The 20893-nt window shown below is 41.0% G+C and overlaps 3 protein-coding genes across 6 annotated transcripts in view; 1 reads left to right on the forward strand and 2 right to left on the reverse strand.

Moving 5' to 3' along the window:
• Nucleotides 1–1368: 1368 nt before the first annotated feature.
• On the reverse strand, nt 1369–10910 carry LOC117490225 (BEN domain-containing protein 4). The gene is made up of 6 exons (XM_034139854.1): nt 10360–10910; nt 6834–7409; nt 5655–5746; nt 5458–5484; nt 4604–4844; nt 1369–3095 (listed from the first exon to the last, which is right to left on the reverse strand). The coding sequence occupies exons 1-6, from the start codon at nt 10820–10822 to the stop codon at nt 2863–2865; spliced, it is 1632 nt and encodes a 543-aa protein (XP_033995745.1). The 5' UTR covers nt 10823–10910; the 3' UTR covers nt 1369–2862.
• A 1794-nt stretch (nt 10911–12704) lies between these two features.
• Nucleotides 12705–16271, forward strand: shisa3 (shisa family member 3). Its single transcript, XM_034139579.1, has 2 exons — nt 12705–13297; nt 15099–16271. The coding sequence occupies exons 1-2, from the start codon at nt 13027–13029 to the stop codon at nt 15662–15664; spliced, it is 837 nt and encodes a 278-aa protein (XP_033995470.1). The 5' UTR covers nt 12705–13026; the 3' UTR covers nt 15665–16271.
• A 1552-nt stretch (nt 16272–17823) lies between these two features.
• atp8a1 (ATPase phospholipid transporting 8A1) overlaps nt 17824–20893 on the reverse strand; it is a 107262-nt gene continuing 104192 nt past the window's right edge. For all 4 annotated transcript variants that reach the window (XM_034139615.1, XM_034139599.1, XM_034139606.1 and 1 more), the window contains one exon: nt 17824–20285. In XM_034139615.1, coding sequence (XP_033995506.1) covers nt 20188–20285 — 98 coding nt within the window. In that variant the 3' untranslated portion in view covers nt 17824–20187. The remainder of the gene's footprint in view (nt 20286–20893) is intronic.

The following is a 20893-nucleotide window of genomic DNA, read 5'->3' on the forward strand; positions in this document are numbered from 1 at the left end:
CACACTGCTGACAGAGAGCACACCCCGAACAAAACAGATGCATTCAGAAGCTTGTCTTTATGTGAAACTGCAGAAGTAGAAGTCAGTGAAGTTAAGGGCGGAACCCTCTCTAAAAATAAATAATTTCCAGCTCGAGCTGAAAATCTGATTTAGATAATTATTGGAATATAATTATAACAATGTGTCCCCTCTCGCAGGATTGCTGCAAGAAAAACACAGAAACAAATTGTAAAAAATAAAATAAGGCATAAAAAAACTAATGAATTGAAATAATAAATTAGTTGAAGAATTAACAATTTAATAAGTAAACGTTTTTAATCCAAACAATAAAAGAGCCTTAAGGCAAATTAATCCTTTAAACAAAATGTTTATAGACAATTTAAGTGTATTGCCCTTTGTGAATACACATTTGCATTTACCTAAACTTACAGTACAGTTCTTTGTTGATATTGTCTGGAGAACAGCTTTCTCTGATGGACTTCATCAGGTTATTCCTGCAGCTGCAGCGCCCCCTGCTGGAGGTCAGGGACATTAACTATGAGAAGAATCGGAACAAAAGAGAAGCAGCAACAACACACTGAAGACTCCCAGGTGGAGGAGCTGTAGTCACTTCCTGCTATTTCTCTCCAATAAAACATATCAGCCCTCGCCTGATCCCCTGAATTATCTGCAGTCAGCCTCAAGGGGAGATTCAGCCGCATTATGGCAATCTAAACAATTATGGTTCTCTATCTATGTTTTTAATTGTTGTTTTACTTCTATGTATGCACCTCGACACCAAGTCAAATTCCTTGTGCGTGTACAGTACCTGGTAATAAACCCGCTTCTGATTCTGATTCTGATCTCGCTAAGATTTATGGAATAATAGTTTATGTATTTATTTTTGATTGATGGAATAGAGCTTGTCCTTTGTCTATTTCTACATAAGCTCCCACCTTCACTTCCCTTGATTCACAATTTCTCTTGTATATATATATATTATATTTTCCACGGTGGTGTTATTACTTAAGTAAAATACATGAATACTCCCACTTCTTTCGAACAACTAAACCTTTAGTCTACATCAGAAAAACTCAAAAACCCACAATCATTGAATTGTTTCTGTATAACAGACATGAATGAAAACATTGATTTCCAATTAATTCCATATTTACAATAAATTACCTAATCAATGTATCTTTATCTGGAATAATAGATCAGATGCTACTGAATGACCCAAAAATAAACTGTACTGTACAGTAGATACACCGTTATTATTTTTATATTGATCTGTCTAATTTCTTTAAATATTAAAACAAATTCTAGAAAATGTTAGAACAGTAGGTAGACAGATCCCCATTAAAGCAAGTGTTCACCTTCAGTGCTTAGTTCATTTATTATAAATAAAAAACAACAGAAGCTTTTAGATTTGTAAAGATCTTACAGATGTTTCACAGTGTTGATAACAGCCACTTTGAGGGAGTAAATACAAACAAACGCTCACATTCAGAACAGCAACACAACGACAGAATCCGACTGCTTAAGGTTTCTGTGGCACTTTTCTACTTGGCTTTTTAAGAGAGACACCTCACACAATACTGTACTTTATATTACACATTTACACAGCACTGTCAACGTGGCAAACTGACCTAATAAATCTGCTACATTCAAAACGTAGAAAACGGTGTCATGGAGTGATTGAGTACCAAATCAAATAAATACAAAGTCAAAGGATAGAAATCCATAAACTCTGTCCAAATACCACTCACACTTTTGCCACAACAAGACAAGTAAAAGTGCAAATAAGGAATAAGTGCTTTTTTTATCAACAGATAATTATTAAGAAGTGGATACTTTCTGTCATTATGAAGAAGACAGTTACAACTCACATTGTGATTACATGAACACATAAAGCATACATATGTTATATATTGGAGGTCTTGAATCAAGTTTAAGGCATTATTAAATGGCAACATTTATTCATCCAATGGTGACAACTGAATGTAAAATAAAATAAATGTTATATTTTTAAGACTTTTTCATCAGAATTAATAAAAAAATCTATGACAGAGCAAAGAAAGTGCAAACATTGGCATAACAAGGAAACAGTCGTATTATTTTTCCCACTTTTTGCTTGTTTTGGAAATCTGCATTTTTACTGTCATATACAGCTTTTAATACTAATTTAAAAGGCCTCTTGTAACCTTTGCAGATTCAAGGAAGTATGCACTTAAATTACTAAGACACCTCACATTTTCTTTTGTTGCATATCCTGAAATCTGATGCAGGAAGTTCAAAACAGATCAGCTTTGACCAAAACTTCTTTCAACCCAAGGAAAGCTGCATCTAACACATAGGAAAGACTTATTAACACTTGACAAATCAGAATTGATTCATTAGGAGAAAAACAAATGGGGATGTGAAGTGCTACAGGTAACAGAACATGACTTTATCAGAGGCACTCCTGTTGATTGGAGGACAAATATGAAATGCTACTTTCTGTGATGAAGGCGAAGAAGGGTGCAGACTAAGTGCTGGATATAATACGTCTCGAACTCGGGTGACACTAACAGAAATATGTTCCTGATGACCAACTGAACAACTGCTCAAAACATGAAACCATAGAAAAAGTAGCAAATGGAAGACTCAAATTTAAAAAGTTGAAAACACTTCAGAATTTAAACCTGGCTAAACAAAATAATATAGTATATAAAAATGGCTACAAACTATTAAAACGGCTTCAGAGATACTGTGGTTATAATCTGTTTGATAAACTGGAATGTTTTCTTGACTGTGTAAAGTGACAGGTTAAGGTCGGTGTTTTGGGATTTGTCGTTGTTCAGCTACATTTCCGGCATTTGTCCTTAAATCTCTCCTCTGACTTCAGTCCGATTGGCCGTTGTGGCAGCCTTTCAGATACAGTTCGTCCTGCGACAGATGTCCCTCGAAGGCGTCCATGTAGAGGCTGCTGGTGGAGCTGCCGCTGCTGCCCAGGAACGTCCCGACCGCCCGGCCCTGCCGCGCGTGGCCCACCGCGTCGCTGAACACTTTGTTGATCTGCTCCTCTGACGGCATCCACCAGTCTGGGTTTGAGGAACAGTGCATCCGGATGAACTCTGGTGAAGAGAGGATCAATAAGAACAGGATTCAAAATATTTTTTTGTTTATTGACAAATCAGAGAAAGCCATGACTTGTACTAGTAAGTGATTTAGGAAAGTTCTCCGATAAATATTACTGATCCAATAAAAAAGAGGTGTGTCTTTTTTGTCTGTTGTAGTAATACAATGCTGTGTTGATTTCGGGTCACATGACATGGAAGCTATTGAGAAAAAATGTTGACTTGCTTAATATGAATTAAAACATTCATATAAAATAGAGGTTGAACTAAATTCCAATAAAAATAGATGTGTCCTACTTATCCAGTAAAGTAATAATATCTGGTATGGATGGGAGTCAATGGGTCACATGACATAGACGCAATTTAATTTAACAAAACTTCCATTGAGAAATTAATCGAAAATATTAGATTGACTAAATTCCAATAAAAAGAGGCGTGTCCTTAAATAAGATAAGATAAGATAAGATGGACCTTTATTAATCCCTGTGGGGAAATTCAGTAGTTTAACAGCAACAGGGTAAGGATGAAAAACAGGACAGCACAGATTCACACAGATTAATACAATTAAAGATCAAATCAAAGATAAAAAAATAAAAAACCAGTGTTGTTATACAATTCTGCATTGATTTGAAGTCATAAGATCACATGGTATGTGAGCTATTGAAAGAAAGTGAAATTATCATCTATTAAAATATTTATGCAAAATCAATTTATGACAAATCCAAAAGAAGGGCCATAAACGTTGGACTGCGCTTTTCCAGTCTTTACGACGCCTCGAAGCACTTTACATATACAAGTCAGCATTCACCCATTCACACACATTCATACAGAGGAGCTGCCAGGCTGGAGGAAGCTAACATCACACAGGAGCAACCTGGGGTTAAGTATCTTGTCCAAGGATACATCGACAAGTTTACTGGGGCTGGGATTGAACCCACATCTTCCGATCGGTAGAAGACCACACTACCTCACAGCCACTGTCAAATGTATTATCATTTTTTGCATCATTTAGTATGGAGTTATTGAGGGTCTGTAAATGAAACTCAGTAATTAAGAAGACCTTAGTGACTGTCTGTCAAATATCCAACCTAAAACTAACTTTCCTAACACATTTTTCAGATCCTAAACCAAATAAAATGATAAGATAACCCGTATCTATATCCATGTAAAAAAAAAAAAGACCATGTTTGGCCGACCTTATGCTTGTCATGTGAACAGTTATGAATTGTTACGAATCCATGAATAATGGACTCACTCGATAGTTACGGCTGCTTTTCAAATGTGAAACATGGGCTGTTAGAGTGAAGTACTCTAACAAGCATGGCACTACATCATATAAACCGCACTCACATTTTATACGCAGACATTTTCCAGAGCTCCTGGCAGAAGGACAGCTGTAGGAGGTCTACCAATTCCCAGAGTTTCAGTCATAATGTATCACTTAAATTGAGCAGACTGAAGCATAAAGCAAACACACTTCTACAGATATTTTCCAGGCCCTGTACCTCTGAGGCAGCTGACTTTGACGGGGTTGAGCGGTCGTCTCTCCAGGCCTGGATCTCCTGAGTGGACGGATCGTTTCCTCTTGCCCAAACCGCATGAGAACTTGAGCTCGTCGGTGGTGAAGACGAAGCGAATCAGGTAGCGCAGCAGCCGCCTGCCATCTTTCTTGGAGGAGTTGACAGCTTCGTCCCACTGCTTGTTGGAGATGTAGAGAGGGTAGTTCTCCAGCAGCTGCTTACTGCCCTGCAGGGAAGAGGAGGAGGAGAACAGGAGATGGTGAGAGGGAGTTCAGGTATTTCAACATCTTGAATGCACCATGCTTTAAACCCTAAACTGCTCATAGATATTTACTTAAACCTTTTGACTGCAACTTTAAATTGACTTTTAGGTGTTAGATGAAGTACTTCCTGTCGGTTTAACATGCAAAAATAACACAGAAGTACACTGAAATCATTTATGTTCTTAAAAAACTGTGTTTATTAAAAGGGCCCTATTCGATTTTTTGGGGTTTTCCCTTTCCTTTTTGTGCATGTGTTTGGTGCCAGAAATGTCTCCCATGGACTCCTTTGTTTACTTCTGTAACATAGTGACATCACTATGTAACACTCACGCTACTATTGGCTAGCATTCCAACACATTGTACGTGATAGTCTAAGGGGCGGGACATCTATAGGCAATCACAACAGAGCCGGCCAGCTAACCAATCAGAGCAGACTGGGCTCTGGTTTCAGACAGAGGGTGAAAAGAGGTGCTGCAGCACAGACAGTATGAGAAAAATAAAGAGCTTTTTGAACATTAAAGCATGGAAACATGTCACAGAAATTAGCATAATACGGCTTAAAGAAAGAACACAGACCTCAAAGACTGTTTGCCGTTCTTCTTCCTGCAGAGAAAGAGTTTTCTTTAATTATCACACCACTTAATTGCAAAATTAACACAACAGAATTGCATCACAGATTGATGGATATGAGCTGAGATGTTTACACCTTAGCAAATGCTACTGATCACACATGCTTTTAATAGCTGTGAATAATGTGCCGTGTGTTTTCTCACCTCTGTGAGCTGCTCCTCTGTCATCGGCGGGACCAGCTGGTTGTGAAACTCAAGAACAGTCTTAAAGTAGTCCAGAGCGTTTTGACAGGGAACTGTGTGAGCAGAAAGGCAAAGGCATTGTTGAAAATCGTTGAAGGCAAAGAGACAAACCATCCGATGTATAATTTAACAACAATACTCCGGCAATGTGCAGATAAATTGAGGTGTTTTATTGCAAATTAGGTTAACGTGGCACATGGGAGCTCAGAATGCTTCAGGGTGAGCAGAATAGTTAATAAAAATAGATGCTATTAAGACTGTTGCCCCAAACTCTAAATGCATTTACAGAGGGAGAACATGTCACTCTCTGAAACAGATGACACAATCTGTTTAGGTCTAATGATGACATACTGATAATAGGTTTGGTATTGATTAATGCATTAGTCTGAATAAAAGATTCTGAAATCAGCCAGAAAGAACATTTTTTACTATTTTTAATGAGATATACAGACAGGTGACAGATTAGAAAAAGGTTGAAAAATGAGTAGAGTTGAAAAGTATTAGTGAATTAATCAATCCACATAAAAGTAATTTATGTGGATTGATAAATCACCTAATCTCTTAAACTCTTTGCCTTAAATTATCAGGTCGATTTGTATCTTCAGGCACTCAAGATTCAAGTAAGTCGAGTCACAGCAGAGTGCAAGTCAAGTGCTCGAGTCTATGGTGCAGTATTTAGCTAAGCTCCACCTTAAAAATACTTAAATTAAATATAAGTAGATGTTTTCAATAAAACTTCTGCACTTGTAGTGGAATGCAAATGCAGTAAATGCAGCAATTGTACAATTTGACTGGAATTTACAGTGTTGTATTAAAAGTTTTAATTAAAATAAATACTGTATTAATTCCTATCACTGCGAGTCCCAACATTTTCAATAAGAGAAAGAGTGAAAATAAGGCGGAGACCCCATGACTGAGTTGGTCTATGGCTTCCAAATCACACAATCTATCTCTGACACTAAGTGAATATCTTAAGGAACAAAGTGTTCATCCCTACGTATAGATTTAAGAAATGTCTGGAAGCTTGTGGTAGAAAAACACCTTTGTTCTATTATGTCACCAATCTCTATCACTATACCTTTGACCCATCCCAAAGAAAAGACGCAAAACAAAGTCAAACCCTGTCTTTCACTACTGCACCTGGGATGTTATCCAGCTTGTTGCGGAGGTCCTCGTTCTCCTGCTGCAGAGACAGCACCTCCTGCTCCAGCTCCAGGCAGCGCGGACAGCAGTTCTCCTCCTCCTCCTCAGGCAGCGTGGACGAGGGGTGTCCGTACGACTCTGACGGAGTCGGCGAGCCCCAGCCTCCCAGGGGGTGTCTGTGAGGAGAAACCCCCGGGCCGTGTCCCGCTGACGGACACTGGTCCTCCTCCAGCCCGGCAGCCAGACGCTCCTGCTTCTGCTGCGGCCCTGAGAGCAGGTAGTTCTGGAGGGAGTCTGTGAAGATACGGAGAACCGCAGAGGTCTGTTGTTGGTTCAAATGGCTTTGGTGGCCCTCCTCTTCTGGGCCTGTGGTGGAGGAGCCCTCTTCAGGTTGGGTCTTCCCCAGGGAGGAGCTGTGGAGCCCCTGCACCTCCCCTGCCCCGTCTTCCAGCTTGATGTTGGAGGTGAAGGAAGAGGAGGAGGAGGAGGAAGGCTCCAGGAGACGGCCGTTGTTGAGGAGGCTGAGGACTCGGCTGCACTGATGGGCGAAGGCATCCAGGATGAGACGATTCTCTACAAATGAGAGATACAAAATCCAGAGGTCAACAGTGGTATTTCATCCATAGGTATACTGTGTTCATAAACTGATACATTTCAAGTGTAAGGTTTATTTTAGGATTTGGAAAACAGTAAACTAATCGCCTTACAGTCCATTTAGTAGCAATTCTGGTCAATATGTTTAAAAAGTTCAAAAACGCTCAGATTATTATAAGGTTTTTGACATCTACAACTGCCTGAAAATCACACAAACTCAATCTCACCATGAAAACCACGTAAAGCTGTCGAAAGCTCCAGAATAACTCAATAATCACCTTTTTTTCCTAAACTCTTAAATAGAGATTATTCCTTGCACTTAAACAAATTGTGGAAGAAGGACTCAGATGCAAGTTAAAGTTCTGCTTCAGTAAAAGTACCAAAGTATTATCAGATAAATATGTACTTAATTTAAAAGTGCTTGTTCTGCAGTAAAATGCCAACATGTGACTGTTGCAATATTTTCCTTCACATAATTACATTGTTAATACTGAGGCCTCAATGTGTAACATAACCTTACTGTTGTAGCTGGGGATTAATGGTGCAGAAAAGAAGAAGAAAAAAAAGTACTGCTACCAAAATCTGTATTCATTTGGACTGTTATATAATCTTTGCTTTTATTGTGCAATACTGGATCATTTTACCCCTGTGGGCCCTGAAACTTGATATATTAAACCATCTGGGAGGTTTAAAGAGGTTTGTTTTCTTCAGAGGGTCTGCTGACAACTCGTAGAAATATAAAACATGTTAAGGGGCCAAATTAGATGTTGCTTTATTTAAAGTGGCTGCCGGTCGAAAGGGTTGGGACCCACTGGTTTTATTTCATGTAATGTATTCTACTGTTTAAGCCTATCGTTAATGCAAAATCTAAAAATGAAAAAGTATGTTCTGTTGTCAAAAAACATATGGGGGTAAAGGTCACATTGTGTTCCTCTGCAATGTAGTTAAGTAAAACCAGGAAGTACGAGAGAGAAGAAGTACAAGTACCTCAAAAGTACATTACTGCTGAAACATATTGAAATCCCAAATAGAAAGCAGCAGATAGACTCAAGGAAACTAAACGAGCGAGTCTGTGTTCAATCCTTCCCTGGATTGTGTCGTTTCTGTCTCCCATGTTTTTCGTTTGCATCGTGTCTTTTTGGTGGCAAATCCTTCCACATACAGTAGGCTCCTCTGATCACAGAAATGTCAGCTTCATTATGCTGATTTATTCAGATGTCAATAAACCATAAAGTCACAGTAGCTGCTGTGACCAAACGCAGCCGTGAAAAAGATAATCAGCGCGGAGCCATTGTCCAGAAAGGAGCCTCAGTGTACAGTTTCCCTGGTAGTCTGGGCACGTCTCAATGAGATGATCTCACACATACCTCCATGTAATGATTATGAGTCCTCTGTCCTCACACAAAAAACACACACACACACACACACGCACAAATATGCACACCAATAAATGAGTTCTGGGCGGCCACTGCTGCGTTTTCACTCGCTCAGACGTGTCTATCAGCCTGGCGCAGATGTGTCGCATCTATTAATATGCGTGCTGTCTCTGTTTACTCGTCGAGATGTATCTGATATCATTCCCCTTCACCCTGCACCCCCCACCCACCCTCCCCTTTTTCTCTCACCAGTTCTGTGAGCTGAGAGCCTCATAAAATTTCATTAAAAACAACACGCTCGGCAGAGGCAAATTTATGAGCCCCATTTATTTTAATCACAACTCTTTGGGAACGGCTTTTCAATGCAATTTGTGTTATTGTGTGCTGAACTGATTGCTGAGTCCAGGGGTCTCTGCTGCCTCTCTCCATGAGAAGGGCATCAAGTTGTTTCTTTTTCCAGCCATGAGAGGGACATTAAGTTTCTCCCATTGTGCAGATAAGAAGCTCTTTGACGTGTCATTATCAGTAAAGAATTAACAGCATGTTCAGATGTGATTGTGGAAAATTAGAGTGGAAAATATGGTTTTGTGTGATTATTTCGTAAGTAACATCAGGACCAAGAGTATAACTGAAAAAGTGCAAACAATGGGTCATCATTACTGCGCTTCAGGAATCCAGCTGCACTTTCACATATTTAGGTTGGTGAAAGATATGACAACAATGTCTATTTTTAGATCAAACCGCTGTTACTTAAAGTGTGCTTTTGGCAGTTCTCATGCAGGTGAGTGAGTACAGTGCAACCTGAGCTTTGAATGAACACTTGATTGTCTGTAAAGCAACAATAACCAGCAGCAAATTGAGCCTCTGCTTCTGGCTGTGATAAAGAGATTAATATCTGATTACAGGATGAGATGTAATGTTTAATTTCATAACTGCCAGGATTGGGTTCATTGCTTTCTTCTTAACGTTAGTTCCCATGGACCCGCCCTCCACACAGGGAACACATTTCTCCCTTTGCCTGCACAACCCTAATGAACCGCAGCTGAGGAGAAAAATTAGCTCAGAACAATGTGTTTCAACAGAGATTGTGAGGGCCTTCTTGCACACACACATACATGAAACACACAAGTAAACACACACACATATACATGCACACACACACACACACACACACAGACAATTACCCAATGTAATTTTTAGCACATGCACACTGGAGATTCAATCATGACTGCTCTCATTACAGCAGCAAATCAATCATTGCTGACAGGAAAAATGGGAACAAAAACATGAAGCTCATGTGAACAAAAGAGATTTTTTCTTTTAATATCACATTTGTTTGTATTTCATTTAAGTTGATTGACTCTTGAGGCTTTATGCTCTAATGTTTGGGCAGCAAAACCCCCAAATATACACTAAAAAACAGGACAACCTGATGACATGTAGCTAGCTCAGGTAAAGTGTCAATCCAAATAAATAAAACTAGCTTTGGAGAAGGATCCACACATGAGAAGGAGTCACTCTCATCACTCACTCTGAACAACTTTGAAACCCACCTGAGCTGATACCGTAGGTGCAGTCCGGGGAGAGTCTGGGCTCTGCTCTGCCGCCGCTGGTGCGCCGCTGCTGGGGACCAGGAGAGGCTGCAGCCGCTGCCGAGGTGGATGTCGGGACCCTGCTGCTGGGCCTGTTCTCACAGGGGAAACGATCTGGCGCCTGGTGATGCTGCTGCTGGCTGCTGCTGATAGCCACACTGCTCTGGTGGAGCTGCTGCTGACGCTGGTGGTGCTGGTGGTTGTGATGGTGCGGTTGGAAATGATGAGGCTGCTCGGGGTGGAAAGTGAAGTGATGCCCGTCGCCAAACAGAGGCACCTCCACCACAGCGGACCTGTCACCGCGCGACTTGCCCGCCGAGCGCTTACTCTGGAAGGGCTTCAGGCTGCTGTGCGGACCCTGCTGCTGGCGGCACATCTTCGGGGCGCAGGGCCCTTCATCTGCGGGCTGCATCTCTCCCTCCATCCCGGCCAGGTGTCACGGCAGATGGCTCGATGTTGTGGCGTGCTGGTGTGACGGGCTGGAGGATCAGATCCGTCAGTGTCTGGCTCGGTTTCCCTCATGCACACTGTGGGAAGGGTGGGCTCATTTACTGACAAGCAGCCGCTCCAATCCCCAGTCGGGAGCGCAGACACTGAGACTCCTCCAGAGGGAAATACAGGCGGGACTTGTGCCTGCTGCCTCCTTTGTAGCCACCATACACACAGAACAACGGGGCGCTATAGCAGTTGTACAATCTGGAAATGAAAAAAAAAAACCGCAGAATGAAATCCGACAAATGAAAAGGCAGAGGCCATTTTGCTACTGAGCCCAGAGCATCAATTGAGCAACATGAGAGCAAATTTAGGAAAAGGCCATCCACACACAGACATCATGCAAAAGAGAAAGTAGGCCTACTTAGCTTTATCTGTTTGTGCTTACTCTAGAAAAAAAAAAATAGAATAGCTTGTGTACTTGGATCAATAAAACGAAGTAAAACAAACAGTCAAAATAAGAGTTTATAGCCTACATCCTGGTCCTGAACTCGACAACATGTTTTATTCTTCGAATAAATACAAATGTATATTTATATTTATATTTTTTTATTTGAATTTTTTAACTAATTTGCAGGACAGATTTCTTTAATGTTATACATACGTTTTGTTCTTCATGTTTCAAATGCTTTCAGCTTAAAAGGCTTTCTGGGGAACCTGTCTGGTAGCCTGCAGGGCTAAAAGTTTGCATCACCACACGGGGGCGCCACATCAATAGGTAACAACACGAGGAGAGATTAATAGATGGAGGGATTTGGACCTGCTGCTGATCAACACACGATTTCCCCCTCCTTTCAACAGCTCAGACAGGTCGGTAGTTTCTGGATATCAAAACACATGCAAATGCATACTGTGTCTCGACATCAAACTCAACATGAGCTTATAATGAAAGATGTATGCCTGTATGAAAAATGCTCCAAATAAAACTATTTATTGGCTAATAATCTTTAAATGTTGACTTTCATAGACGACCTATTAAACTCCTAATTAACAGTCCATAATGCCGTTTTTGGATGCAGTGTCAAACAACATCCTTCAACCTCTGCTTCCTCTCCTTGAATAAGCCATGCATCTATTCACATGCATTAAAGTGAACCTATGTTACTCTTGCTAAACGATCTTAATTTGCCCACAAAAAGTTAGAAATATTAGGTAATGATTAAGTTTGATTAGTTTTGTTTTATCTTTTTAACAAAATAACACAGAATCCTTCATTTTCACCTTTAGTGTCTGGACATATGTAAAAAGACACCCAACGAATACAACATAATAAATGCTAAAAAAAAGTAGGTTTATAAACGTAGCCTAACAATAGTACACATAAAATACATAATGTCCACAAAGTCATAGCAAACTGTTAGCTAACAGATGCAGCAAAACGACTGTATTTAATTTAGCAGAGCGTGTTTTATTTCTTATTTATTCAACTTTCCACTTGTTTCATTAGGATGATGTTCACATGTTCTCCTTAACAATGGTGTAGTTTTTCTTCTGCATTACATAGTTGTCTTGCTTCATGTGTTTAACATAAAGGACCTTTGCATTGTTCAGTCATAAATGTAAAATAGTGATTATAAACTGAGGTTAGATTATTAAAAGTAGTAATAAACTGCTGCACTGTGGGTCTCCTTACATGCAGTATAATGTTATTAAGACCATGCATTGTTATTATTATGTTATTTGGGCACCTTCATGGTAGGTTTAATCGACATAGCTGCGACCACCACCACCACGTGAATGCGCACGTCTGGTTAATGGGGGTTACGTGCGCGCCTACACAGCCGAGCAGAGTCACAAAAGCAGCAACTCTGCAGTGAGGTGGGCGCACAACTTCTGCACCGACATCAACAAACACTCCCAGCAGCAGCTCGGTGTTGGGCACAGTGAAACTCGGAGCAGATGTTTGGATGAGAACACTTTTGAGTGATGAGATTTTTAAGAAGTGACTTAAACAGAAGACTCAATTAAGGATTTTCTTGCATTGCAATTTGGGAACTTTTGAAGGGCTTTTGTTGGCGGAAAGATGACGGATGTGTGGATCGCCGCGTTTCTCTTTCAGTAACTCCATCTCAATGAAGATTGTGTAACCCGGTGAGCCCACAGGAGCAGGGACCGTGAACCCAGCGGCTCGCCGGGATGGTGTGCCTGCTGAACTGCCTGCTGCTGGGATATCTGACCTGGAATCTGCGGATATCGGACGCTCAGGGGGAGTACTGCCACGGCTGGCTGGACTCTAATGGGAATTATCATGATGGCTTCCAGTGTCCGGAGGACTTTGACACCATGGACGCCACCGTGTGCTGCGGCTCCTGCTCGCTGCGCTACTGCTGCGCGGCCGCGGACGCACGGGTGGAGCAGGGCGGCTGCACCAACGACCGGGAGGTGGACAACACCGAGTTCGCAGCGCGTAAGTTTACTGCATTTAAAGGGAATTACTATAATAACAAGTCTTTCTCAGGTTATTTCAAAAGTGCAGCATTAGAGCAAAACTTCACAAATTAAGTTCTGAACTCAATTAGGATGGGTGAAAAAACCACAAATACAAATATTTAAGACTGAGGTTAAAATGTAAATACACTTAACAGATTAATGAACATGTTTAGTCTAATTTATGACTCATTTAGTCTGATTGATCTTTAGGAGCGTTGGTTTCTACAGAGAGGTCAGAGGTCAGCTGAACATTAATAAACACAGCATAAAGCATGACTACAAGTCAGACTACCCTGCTGTCCGATTGAATTATAAGAAGTTAAACAGTATGCTTAAGATTTGGTGCATTTACTCAAACCAGACACTCATACATGTCAGGCCTCCAAAGGCCAAAAGTTGGAGGACAAAATAACAATTTGTGCTAAATTGCTCCATCAGTTGTAGGAAAAACTAAAGTAGATGTGTTTGAACTTACACTTTCCCTAGAATATTGTCCAATTAACAAAACAGGAAGTATTTGCTTATGCCACCTTCTTTATACGCAACTGGTGTTTTAAAGTTTTCATGTAAAGTTTTTATTCAAATACTGAGAAGTGTCCAGTTTCCAACACCTAACTCTCTGAGCTCCTGTGGCTTCATTTGACCTGACCTCACTGCAGATTGCTATCAGAGTAAAAAGTAAACCTGGAGGAGTTTCTGGTGACCCAGCCTGTCAGTCACTCAACAAGTGTTCTTAAAACCAACTCCAGACCAATCTGAAGCAGACATTTGCATAAAAGTTCATCAAGATTAGTTCAATCGCAATGCAGGAATGTATTCAAAACTTTCTCATACAAGCCGGCTTATTGTGTTGCCCAACACCAAACACACTCACTTTGACTTAGGATTTGCAAACCAAAGTAATCACAACACAATGAGGGAGCCGCTCATTTTCTTTGGCTTCTTTGACAGACTCACAGTATTACATTAACCCACTGTGAGTTGGGAAATCTTCAATAATCGGTCCTTTTAACCCTCAACGTTTTCTTTAAATTTCCCGAACTGATAAGCTGTTGGGCTTTAACTGAATGGACTGTGTGCTCACAATTTCCTAATTTTTCTTATGAAAATATCAACATTGACTAATTTCCTCCCAAAGTGCAAATGGGCTTCATTAAGAGTAACTTGAGCTGTTGGTGTAATCCAGCAGGAATACTTCTGTTAGGTTTTATAAATAATACTATGAAGGACTTGAAGAAATTAACTATTACAATTATGTTTAGCATTGAAGTTTTCAGTCACTAACAAGGAAAATACTTTAGATTTATAAGCAGCACAAACAGTTACAGTTTTATATTGCCTTATAATGCAGTTGTGCGCAGAGACAAGGGTTTATGTGTTTGTGAAAACTCCTCTTGTGGGCATCCATAAGTGGAGGCTAAACAGATGATGAACGACAATGAAGAGAAAACAGTTGTCATAATATGTAACACCTAAAGTGTTTTTCATACAGCATTTCAGATTTATTTTCTAAAGCCTGTAAATGTTAAAGAGGGGTTTGAAGAAGAAAAAGCGTTAAAAAAATATGCTTTTTATCTGATTTATTCAGTTTCTTTTAAATGTTCTACTGAGTTAAATGTGTTGTTTTGGTGTCTCTATAGCGATTTGAATAGAGAATGATAACAATAACTACATTTGGTGTTTTCTTACATGTAGACACATTTAATAACCCACAGCTTTCTGTCCCATGGAGGATTCCTCCTAACTGACCCTAACCTGCCTGTTTCCTCTGCTCTCAGAGCCCATCTACGTCCCCTTCCTGATGGTGGGCAGCATCTTCGTGGCCTTCGTGGTGGTGGGCTCTCTGGTGGCGGTCTACTGCTGCACCTGCCTGCGGCCCAAGCAGCCGACCCAGCAGCCAATCCGCTTCTCCCTGCGTAGCTTCCAGGGGGAAACCATCCCCATGATCCTCACCTCCGCTCCCCCCAGCCTCCGCGCCCCCTCCAGACAGTCCAGCACGGCCACCACCAGCTCCAGCTCGGCCGGGGGGGGCAGCTCCATGCGGAGGTATTCTCTCGGGGGTCCGGGGCAGCAGCACGGCTGTTTGGTGTCTGCCACCATCTCCTCCAACCCCACTCAGACTCTGCCTCCACCTCCACCTCCCCCCTACATGTCCCCACCCACATCAGGGGGCATGCAGCACCCACTCCCCTCCACCCTCACCCACACCCAGCTGCAGCTCCACCAGACCTCCATGTCCTCTCACTCGGCCCAGGCCTTCCTCCTGCCGCAGCAGTACTTCTTCCCCCTGCAGCCCGACCCCTTCTCCTCAGCGAAGGGCTTTGCAGACTTCGGACAGAGTTGACAGCTCCCGGCGGGGCAAACAGAGGGATTACAAGATTTCTAGAAGGTTGGATGTGAGCCGGCGAGGACAGACACACTGCAACACAGCTGGTGGTGTTTGGGTGGAAGGCCTGGGCCGGCTAAAAGGACACAGAGGGTCCGACAAGGGGGATAAAGTACGACAAAGCGGCGCGGCCTGAGGCGTTTCCCCCCTTCTGCATCACAGGACACATCAGCAGACCTGTCAGAGGCTGGAGTCCCATCTTGTGCACTTTTATCTTATATTGTAAACAGACCTCACTGGCATTACCGTCTATTTTGATAAAGGGCTGGACAGCTTACAACACAGACTAAAATCTTGCCAAGTTATCACAAACCTTCCTCATAAAACTGAAACACTTCACAGGCAAGCGGCGCTGAGACTCATTGCTACATGATTTAAAGTAGATGTTGGAAACCAGGGAAGTATTGCTTTTTTTGACAATCGCAAGGACCTCGACCGGACACACAGAGGACTTTATATTTGGAGGAAATTTGTACTTTTATATGATTTTGTACAAACATTGTTCCCAGAGCAAGGTTGTCATATTGATTCCCTAATTTACAGCCAATAAAACGTTGTATCTCAATACTTTCTGTGCACTGATAAATGTTTGTTAAGTGAGATGTGGCTCTCTGAACGAAGCCTCATCATCATCACTCAGACAGAAAGGAAACCGGAGCGGCCGCGCAGCTCACTACCTGTCGCTCACTCTTGCGCCAGACTTCACAGCAGGAATGCAGCGCTGAGATCAGTCATTGTCAGTGTTCAATGAGCATGGCATGGTCACAGTGTTAAAAACAACTCGCCCCAGAAATAGAGGTTTAGGTTGCACCAACAGGTATAGCAAAACCTCCACAAAGAGGGGTCTGTTCTCCGGTTATCTGACTGTGAAATAGACCTGGCAATCAGTGTGTGGTGAAACCTGCACACTGTTCACTTTGAGGATGTTTGAAAGCTGCATTCAAGTGCTGCTATCACGTTGCTTTTCTATCACAAAATACAACTTACTTGAGTGATTCCAGTAATATCTTCTTTAGGTCTTGTTTATACTCGCAGCTGTCATATCGTCTTCATCTCTCACACAACTCTGCTTATGAAAGGAAATAATACAAGTTCCTAAATCTTTTGGATAGGTTTATTCTTTCATGTCTTCATGTCATGCCCAGACTCAAAAAAGGTTCAGGTTATTTTTCCAAGTTAGAGTCCTGATTATCCCTCTGCTTCTTATATTTCATCAAAAAACAGACCTAAAGCCATAACATTCCTCTCATAACTTAATCAATCATAAATAATGACGGATTTAGATTTTCATGAAATAAAACCAATTTTGATATCATTTTTCCATCTTCTTTTTTAAACAATTGCCAACAAATGTGTTTACTCTCCCTCACTCTATAATAGTTTTTGTTCTGTGGTGGTTTTCCCATTTGCCACAATGGATTAAAAAAAGATGCATTTAATCGAGGCTTAAAGGTGGGGTAGTTTATTTTGGAGAAACCAGCTCGAGTGCGCTAGAATTTGAAAATACACAGCCGGAAAAAATCTGCCACTTCCTTACAGAGCCCCTCCTCCAACACACCAGGCCGGCTAAAATGATTGGTCGTGCTTTTTACAGTACTACGGCTTCCACAGATGACTTTTTTTTATGGATTTTTTGTCAAAGCACTTAAGATATTCATTGCTATCGGGATGTTAAAAGCATTCCATGGAATATAACAAAAAGTGTATCTCGAGCCGGTTTCTCAAACTTACCTACCCCACCTTTAAGATACTGTATGTTGTAACGTGTTGAAACACGCCAAGATTAAACCTGCTGGAAATAACCCCAGGACAGCCCTTGAATTCACATGCAATGTATTATTGATTTATTTCAAGTTTTTTCTGGATTCATTTTTGGTGTTTTTATTGTTATTTGAGTCTCTTTGAATTATTCTGGATGCCCGATTCAAAAACAGATCACTTTGTGTTTTAGTGAAAGCTTGACTGACTCCACCAGCATAACAAATATGGACTGGTATAATGTGTGACCCGCAGGCAGACTTGTTCTCCCTGCTTTTTCCTGTTTAGCTTTCTCACCGTCCTGTTTGTCGCCACACAGAGACACAAGACATCACAAAGAAGAAGAATATGCAACGATGTTCCTCCATGATTGTAAAGTTTATTTCAGTAGTCCTTCATGGCAGTAAAAGACAACACTTATAAGTTTGCAGTCCCAACATGCAGAACAATCATCGAACGAAATGACGGAAAAAATAAACAAATATTTAAAAGTAAAGTTAAAAGGTGCGTTTTTTTCTCTTTTGTAAAGTGATCAACACTTGAGGGAGAATTAAAGTAGTACAGTTAAACATTTCAGAGAACAGTTTGTGTTTTCCATTCATGCAGCCCACGACTTTCACAGACAACAACGTGTGTTTTATGTTTTCTGAAGAAAGAAAGCAACAGTCCACATTCAGCGTTTTGGAAACTTTTGACGACCAATTAAGTTGTAACATTAAAGACCAGCAGAGAAAAAATATCATTAACCCTCACTGAAGAGTCTTCCTGCAAAGCAGAGGTACACTGCATGAAGAAAACAAGTTACAAACATTTACACCCAAGATAAATCATATACTGAAACCAGATAATACCAGATGTCCACTACTGGAAAGGTACATCGAGTGCATTGTGTAACATCTCCTGTCGAAGCGAGCTGAGTAACAGAAACTCTCACAGTCCTGGTCGAGAGTTTGACCGCACACACAGTCATACCGCACACTAACACACACACTTCCCCATACGGGCCATGCATCAGCACACAGTAGTACACCATAGCTATACCTGGAGTCGTGCAGACGGTCAACTGGAGCAAGCCACACACACACACACACACACACACACACACAAACATTCATTCTCTCACACACACGACAAAAGAAACATCAGTGGACGCCAGAAACTCCCGGTCTCACATAGAGGACACAGACATGCAATGCATACATAGAGGTTATCCACAGTAGAGGTGACACACACACGCATACACACACACACACACACTCACATACAGCACATGCACATGCAGGCAATACACTGACACACTCACCATCAGATTTGATCTCCCATAGGGAGAAGAAAGCAATCACACAGACATTAAGTAGTCAATTATAAATAAATCGCGCTGTAACAATATTAATATTAATAATGACAAGACATTTAAGAAAGCTCAGTTTCCTCATTCGATCTTTTCTATCCTGCCAGTTTATCAGAGGATGAAAAACAACTAAAAGTTACAGACAGTTCATTACAAAGCCAGTCGATGCAAAATTCATACATCTCCAATATAAAAATACAAATCCACAAAATAACTATAGAGACAAAGTAGTTTTGATATTGTCGTGAGTTCCTGGCTAATATTTCTCTCTCCCTTAAGCTAATGGCACTTATGTTAGAAGGATAAAATCTCCATTTTAAGGGAAACACTATCACCAGCTCCAACAACACCATCAGAGAGCCTCCCGCTCGTTCACCTGCGCAGGAACAAATCTTAAAGTTTACACACGTGCCACAAGGCACAGTAGTTTTCACATTGTACAAGTGCAATACTGTGGTGGGGAGACAGTGATTTTGTCTTCAGTAGGAGTGTGTGGAGCACTGGTCTAAGCTAGCTGGCTAAACTATTCTTGGCTATCTATTGGGGAAAGGTTCTACGTAGGCACCGTTGTGATTGTTGAGACAGGAGTGATGTGTGGAATGCAATTATTTGTCGAGAGCAATGCTTCTGCTGTTAAAACGGTGGAAACAGGACTACAGTGAGTTGCAGGAGGCAACTTCTTAACAAAGAAATTAAAAAAAAAGGAACAAAATAAAATAAAACCAGGCACGATATCTACATACTTTTTAAAAATGAAACTAAAAAAGAAACAAATGTGTTTTTTTTATAGAAACAAGGATAAAGGCATGAGCAAATGTAAGGCTTTACACAATAGATGCTTCCTTAAGTGCAAAAAGAAAAGTTAAATATTACAATGTCTGCTCTGAAGTGGTCCGTTTAGTGCTGGAATACACTCAGGAGTGTGAGTACATTTGGTTTAAAGTTGTCCGAATTCACTAGTACTTGGAAGATTGTATAAACGACTGCTCTTTGGCAATCCTTCACAAGGTTACATCCTCTAAAACCAATCATCGTCCAGTGTTTAGGTGTTTCATTTAATTACATGATTTTGAATAGAAAGGAGACGTTCACTCCAAGAAACTGAGCGAGAACAGTGAAGAACTTCAGACCACAGACTGCTAAGAAAGCACAGTGCTCATCATGTCTGCTGGACACACAACTACAGCTGATAGTGAACACAATTAGTTTTGTTCCTTGTTTTTTTTTCCCTTTTTCAAAGATGCTCTGTCCGTATATTCCTAAAATTCCCTCAGTGCTGGAGGCGACTCGTCTTCCCTCGGTAAATATCGCCATTATAACAGCTGCTGGGGCTCCGGAGAGGCCGAGCGGAGGCCGAGCGGAGGCCGGCGGCTCACCACTCGTTGGTCCTCTCTTTGGTGGTGTCGTACGCTCTGATGACCTCAGACTGAGACACCACTCCGTTCTCGTCTTGAGAGAAGGCGTAGCCATCTGAAAATGGGACAAAGCAGTTAAAACTATGTACATCACAGATAAATGTAAGAAAACAAATAAAAAAACACTTTAAACAACTTAAACACAACAACAAAAAATAACAAACAGACAAAACTTAAAGGACTAGTCGAACATTTTGGGAAATATGTTTATTCTAGCCAAGTTAGTAAAAAGATTGATACTGCTCTCCTGCCTGGCCGGTCAATATAAAGCTACAGCCAAACGCTAGTTAGCTTAGCTTAATCTGGGGGAAATCAGCTAGCCTAGGCTGGCTATAGGTAACATAATACGCCTACCAGGAAATCTAAAGCACAATATTAACATGTTATGTTTAATTTATTCTGCACAAAATAATGGAAAAACAACAATGTTGTGGGGCCTATGCTAAGCTAAGCTAAGCTAAGCTAAAGGACTGTATTAGCCGCTTAGTTAAATTGAAGTCACATGGCTAAGGCTCCATTTTCTCTGATAGAAAATCACTACCGGGTGATCTTTTAAAAAGGGGAGAAAGTATTTGAACAATTATAGTACCATCGTTCTGAAGCTATTTTTCATAAACTTCAAAGACTTCTCTAACTGACTGAATGAAAAAAATAATGTCCGTC

This window comes from Trematomus bernacchii, unplaced genomic scaffold, assembly GCF_902827165.1.
Source record: "Trematomus bernacchii unplaced genomic scaffold, fTreBer1.1, whole genome shotgun sequence".
Taxonomy (NCBI): Eukaryota; Metazoa; Chordata; class Actinopteri; order Perciformes; family Nototheniidae; genus Trematomus; species Trematomus bernacchii.

Bases quoted from the DNA above. Each gene is read 5' to 3' on its own strand.
- LOC117490225 (XM_034139854.1), bottom strand. From the start codon at position 10,822: ATGGAGGGAGAGATGCAGCCCGCAGATGAAGGGCCCTGCGCCCCGAAG. The intron at 7,410-10,359 runs GTGGGTTTCAAA...TCTCATTTGTAG, and splicing joins CACCTACGGTATCAGCTCAG to AGAATCGTCTCATCCTGGAT. The intron at 5,485-5,654 runs GTGAGAAAACAC...CTTTCTCTGCAG, and splicing joins CAGAGGAGCAGCTCACAGAG to GAAGAAGAACGGCAAACAGT.
- shisa3 (XM_034139579.1), top strand. From the start codon at position 13,027: ATGGTGTGCCTGCTGAACTGCCTGCTGCTGGGATATCTGACCTGGAAT. The intron at 13,298-15,098 runs GTAAGTTTACTG...CTCTGCTCTCAG, and splicing joins CAACACCGAGTTCGCAGCGC to AGCCCATCTACGTCCCCTTC.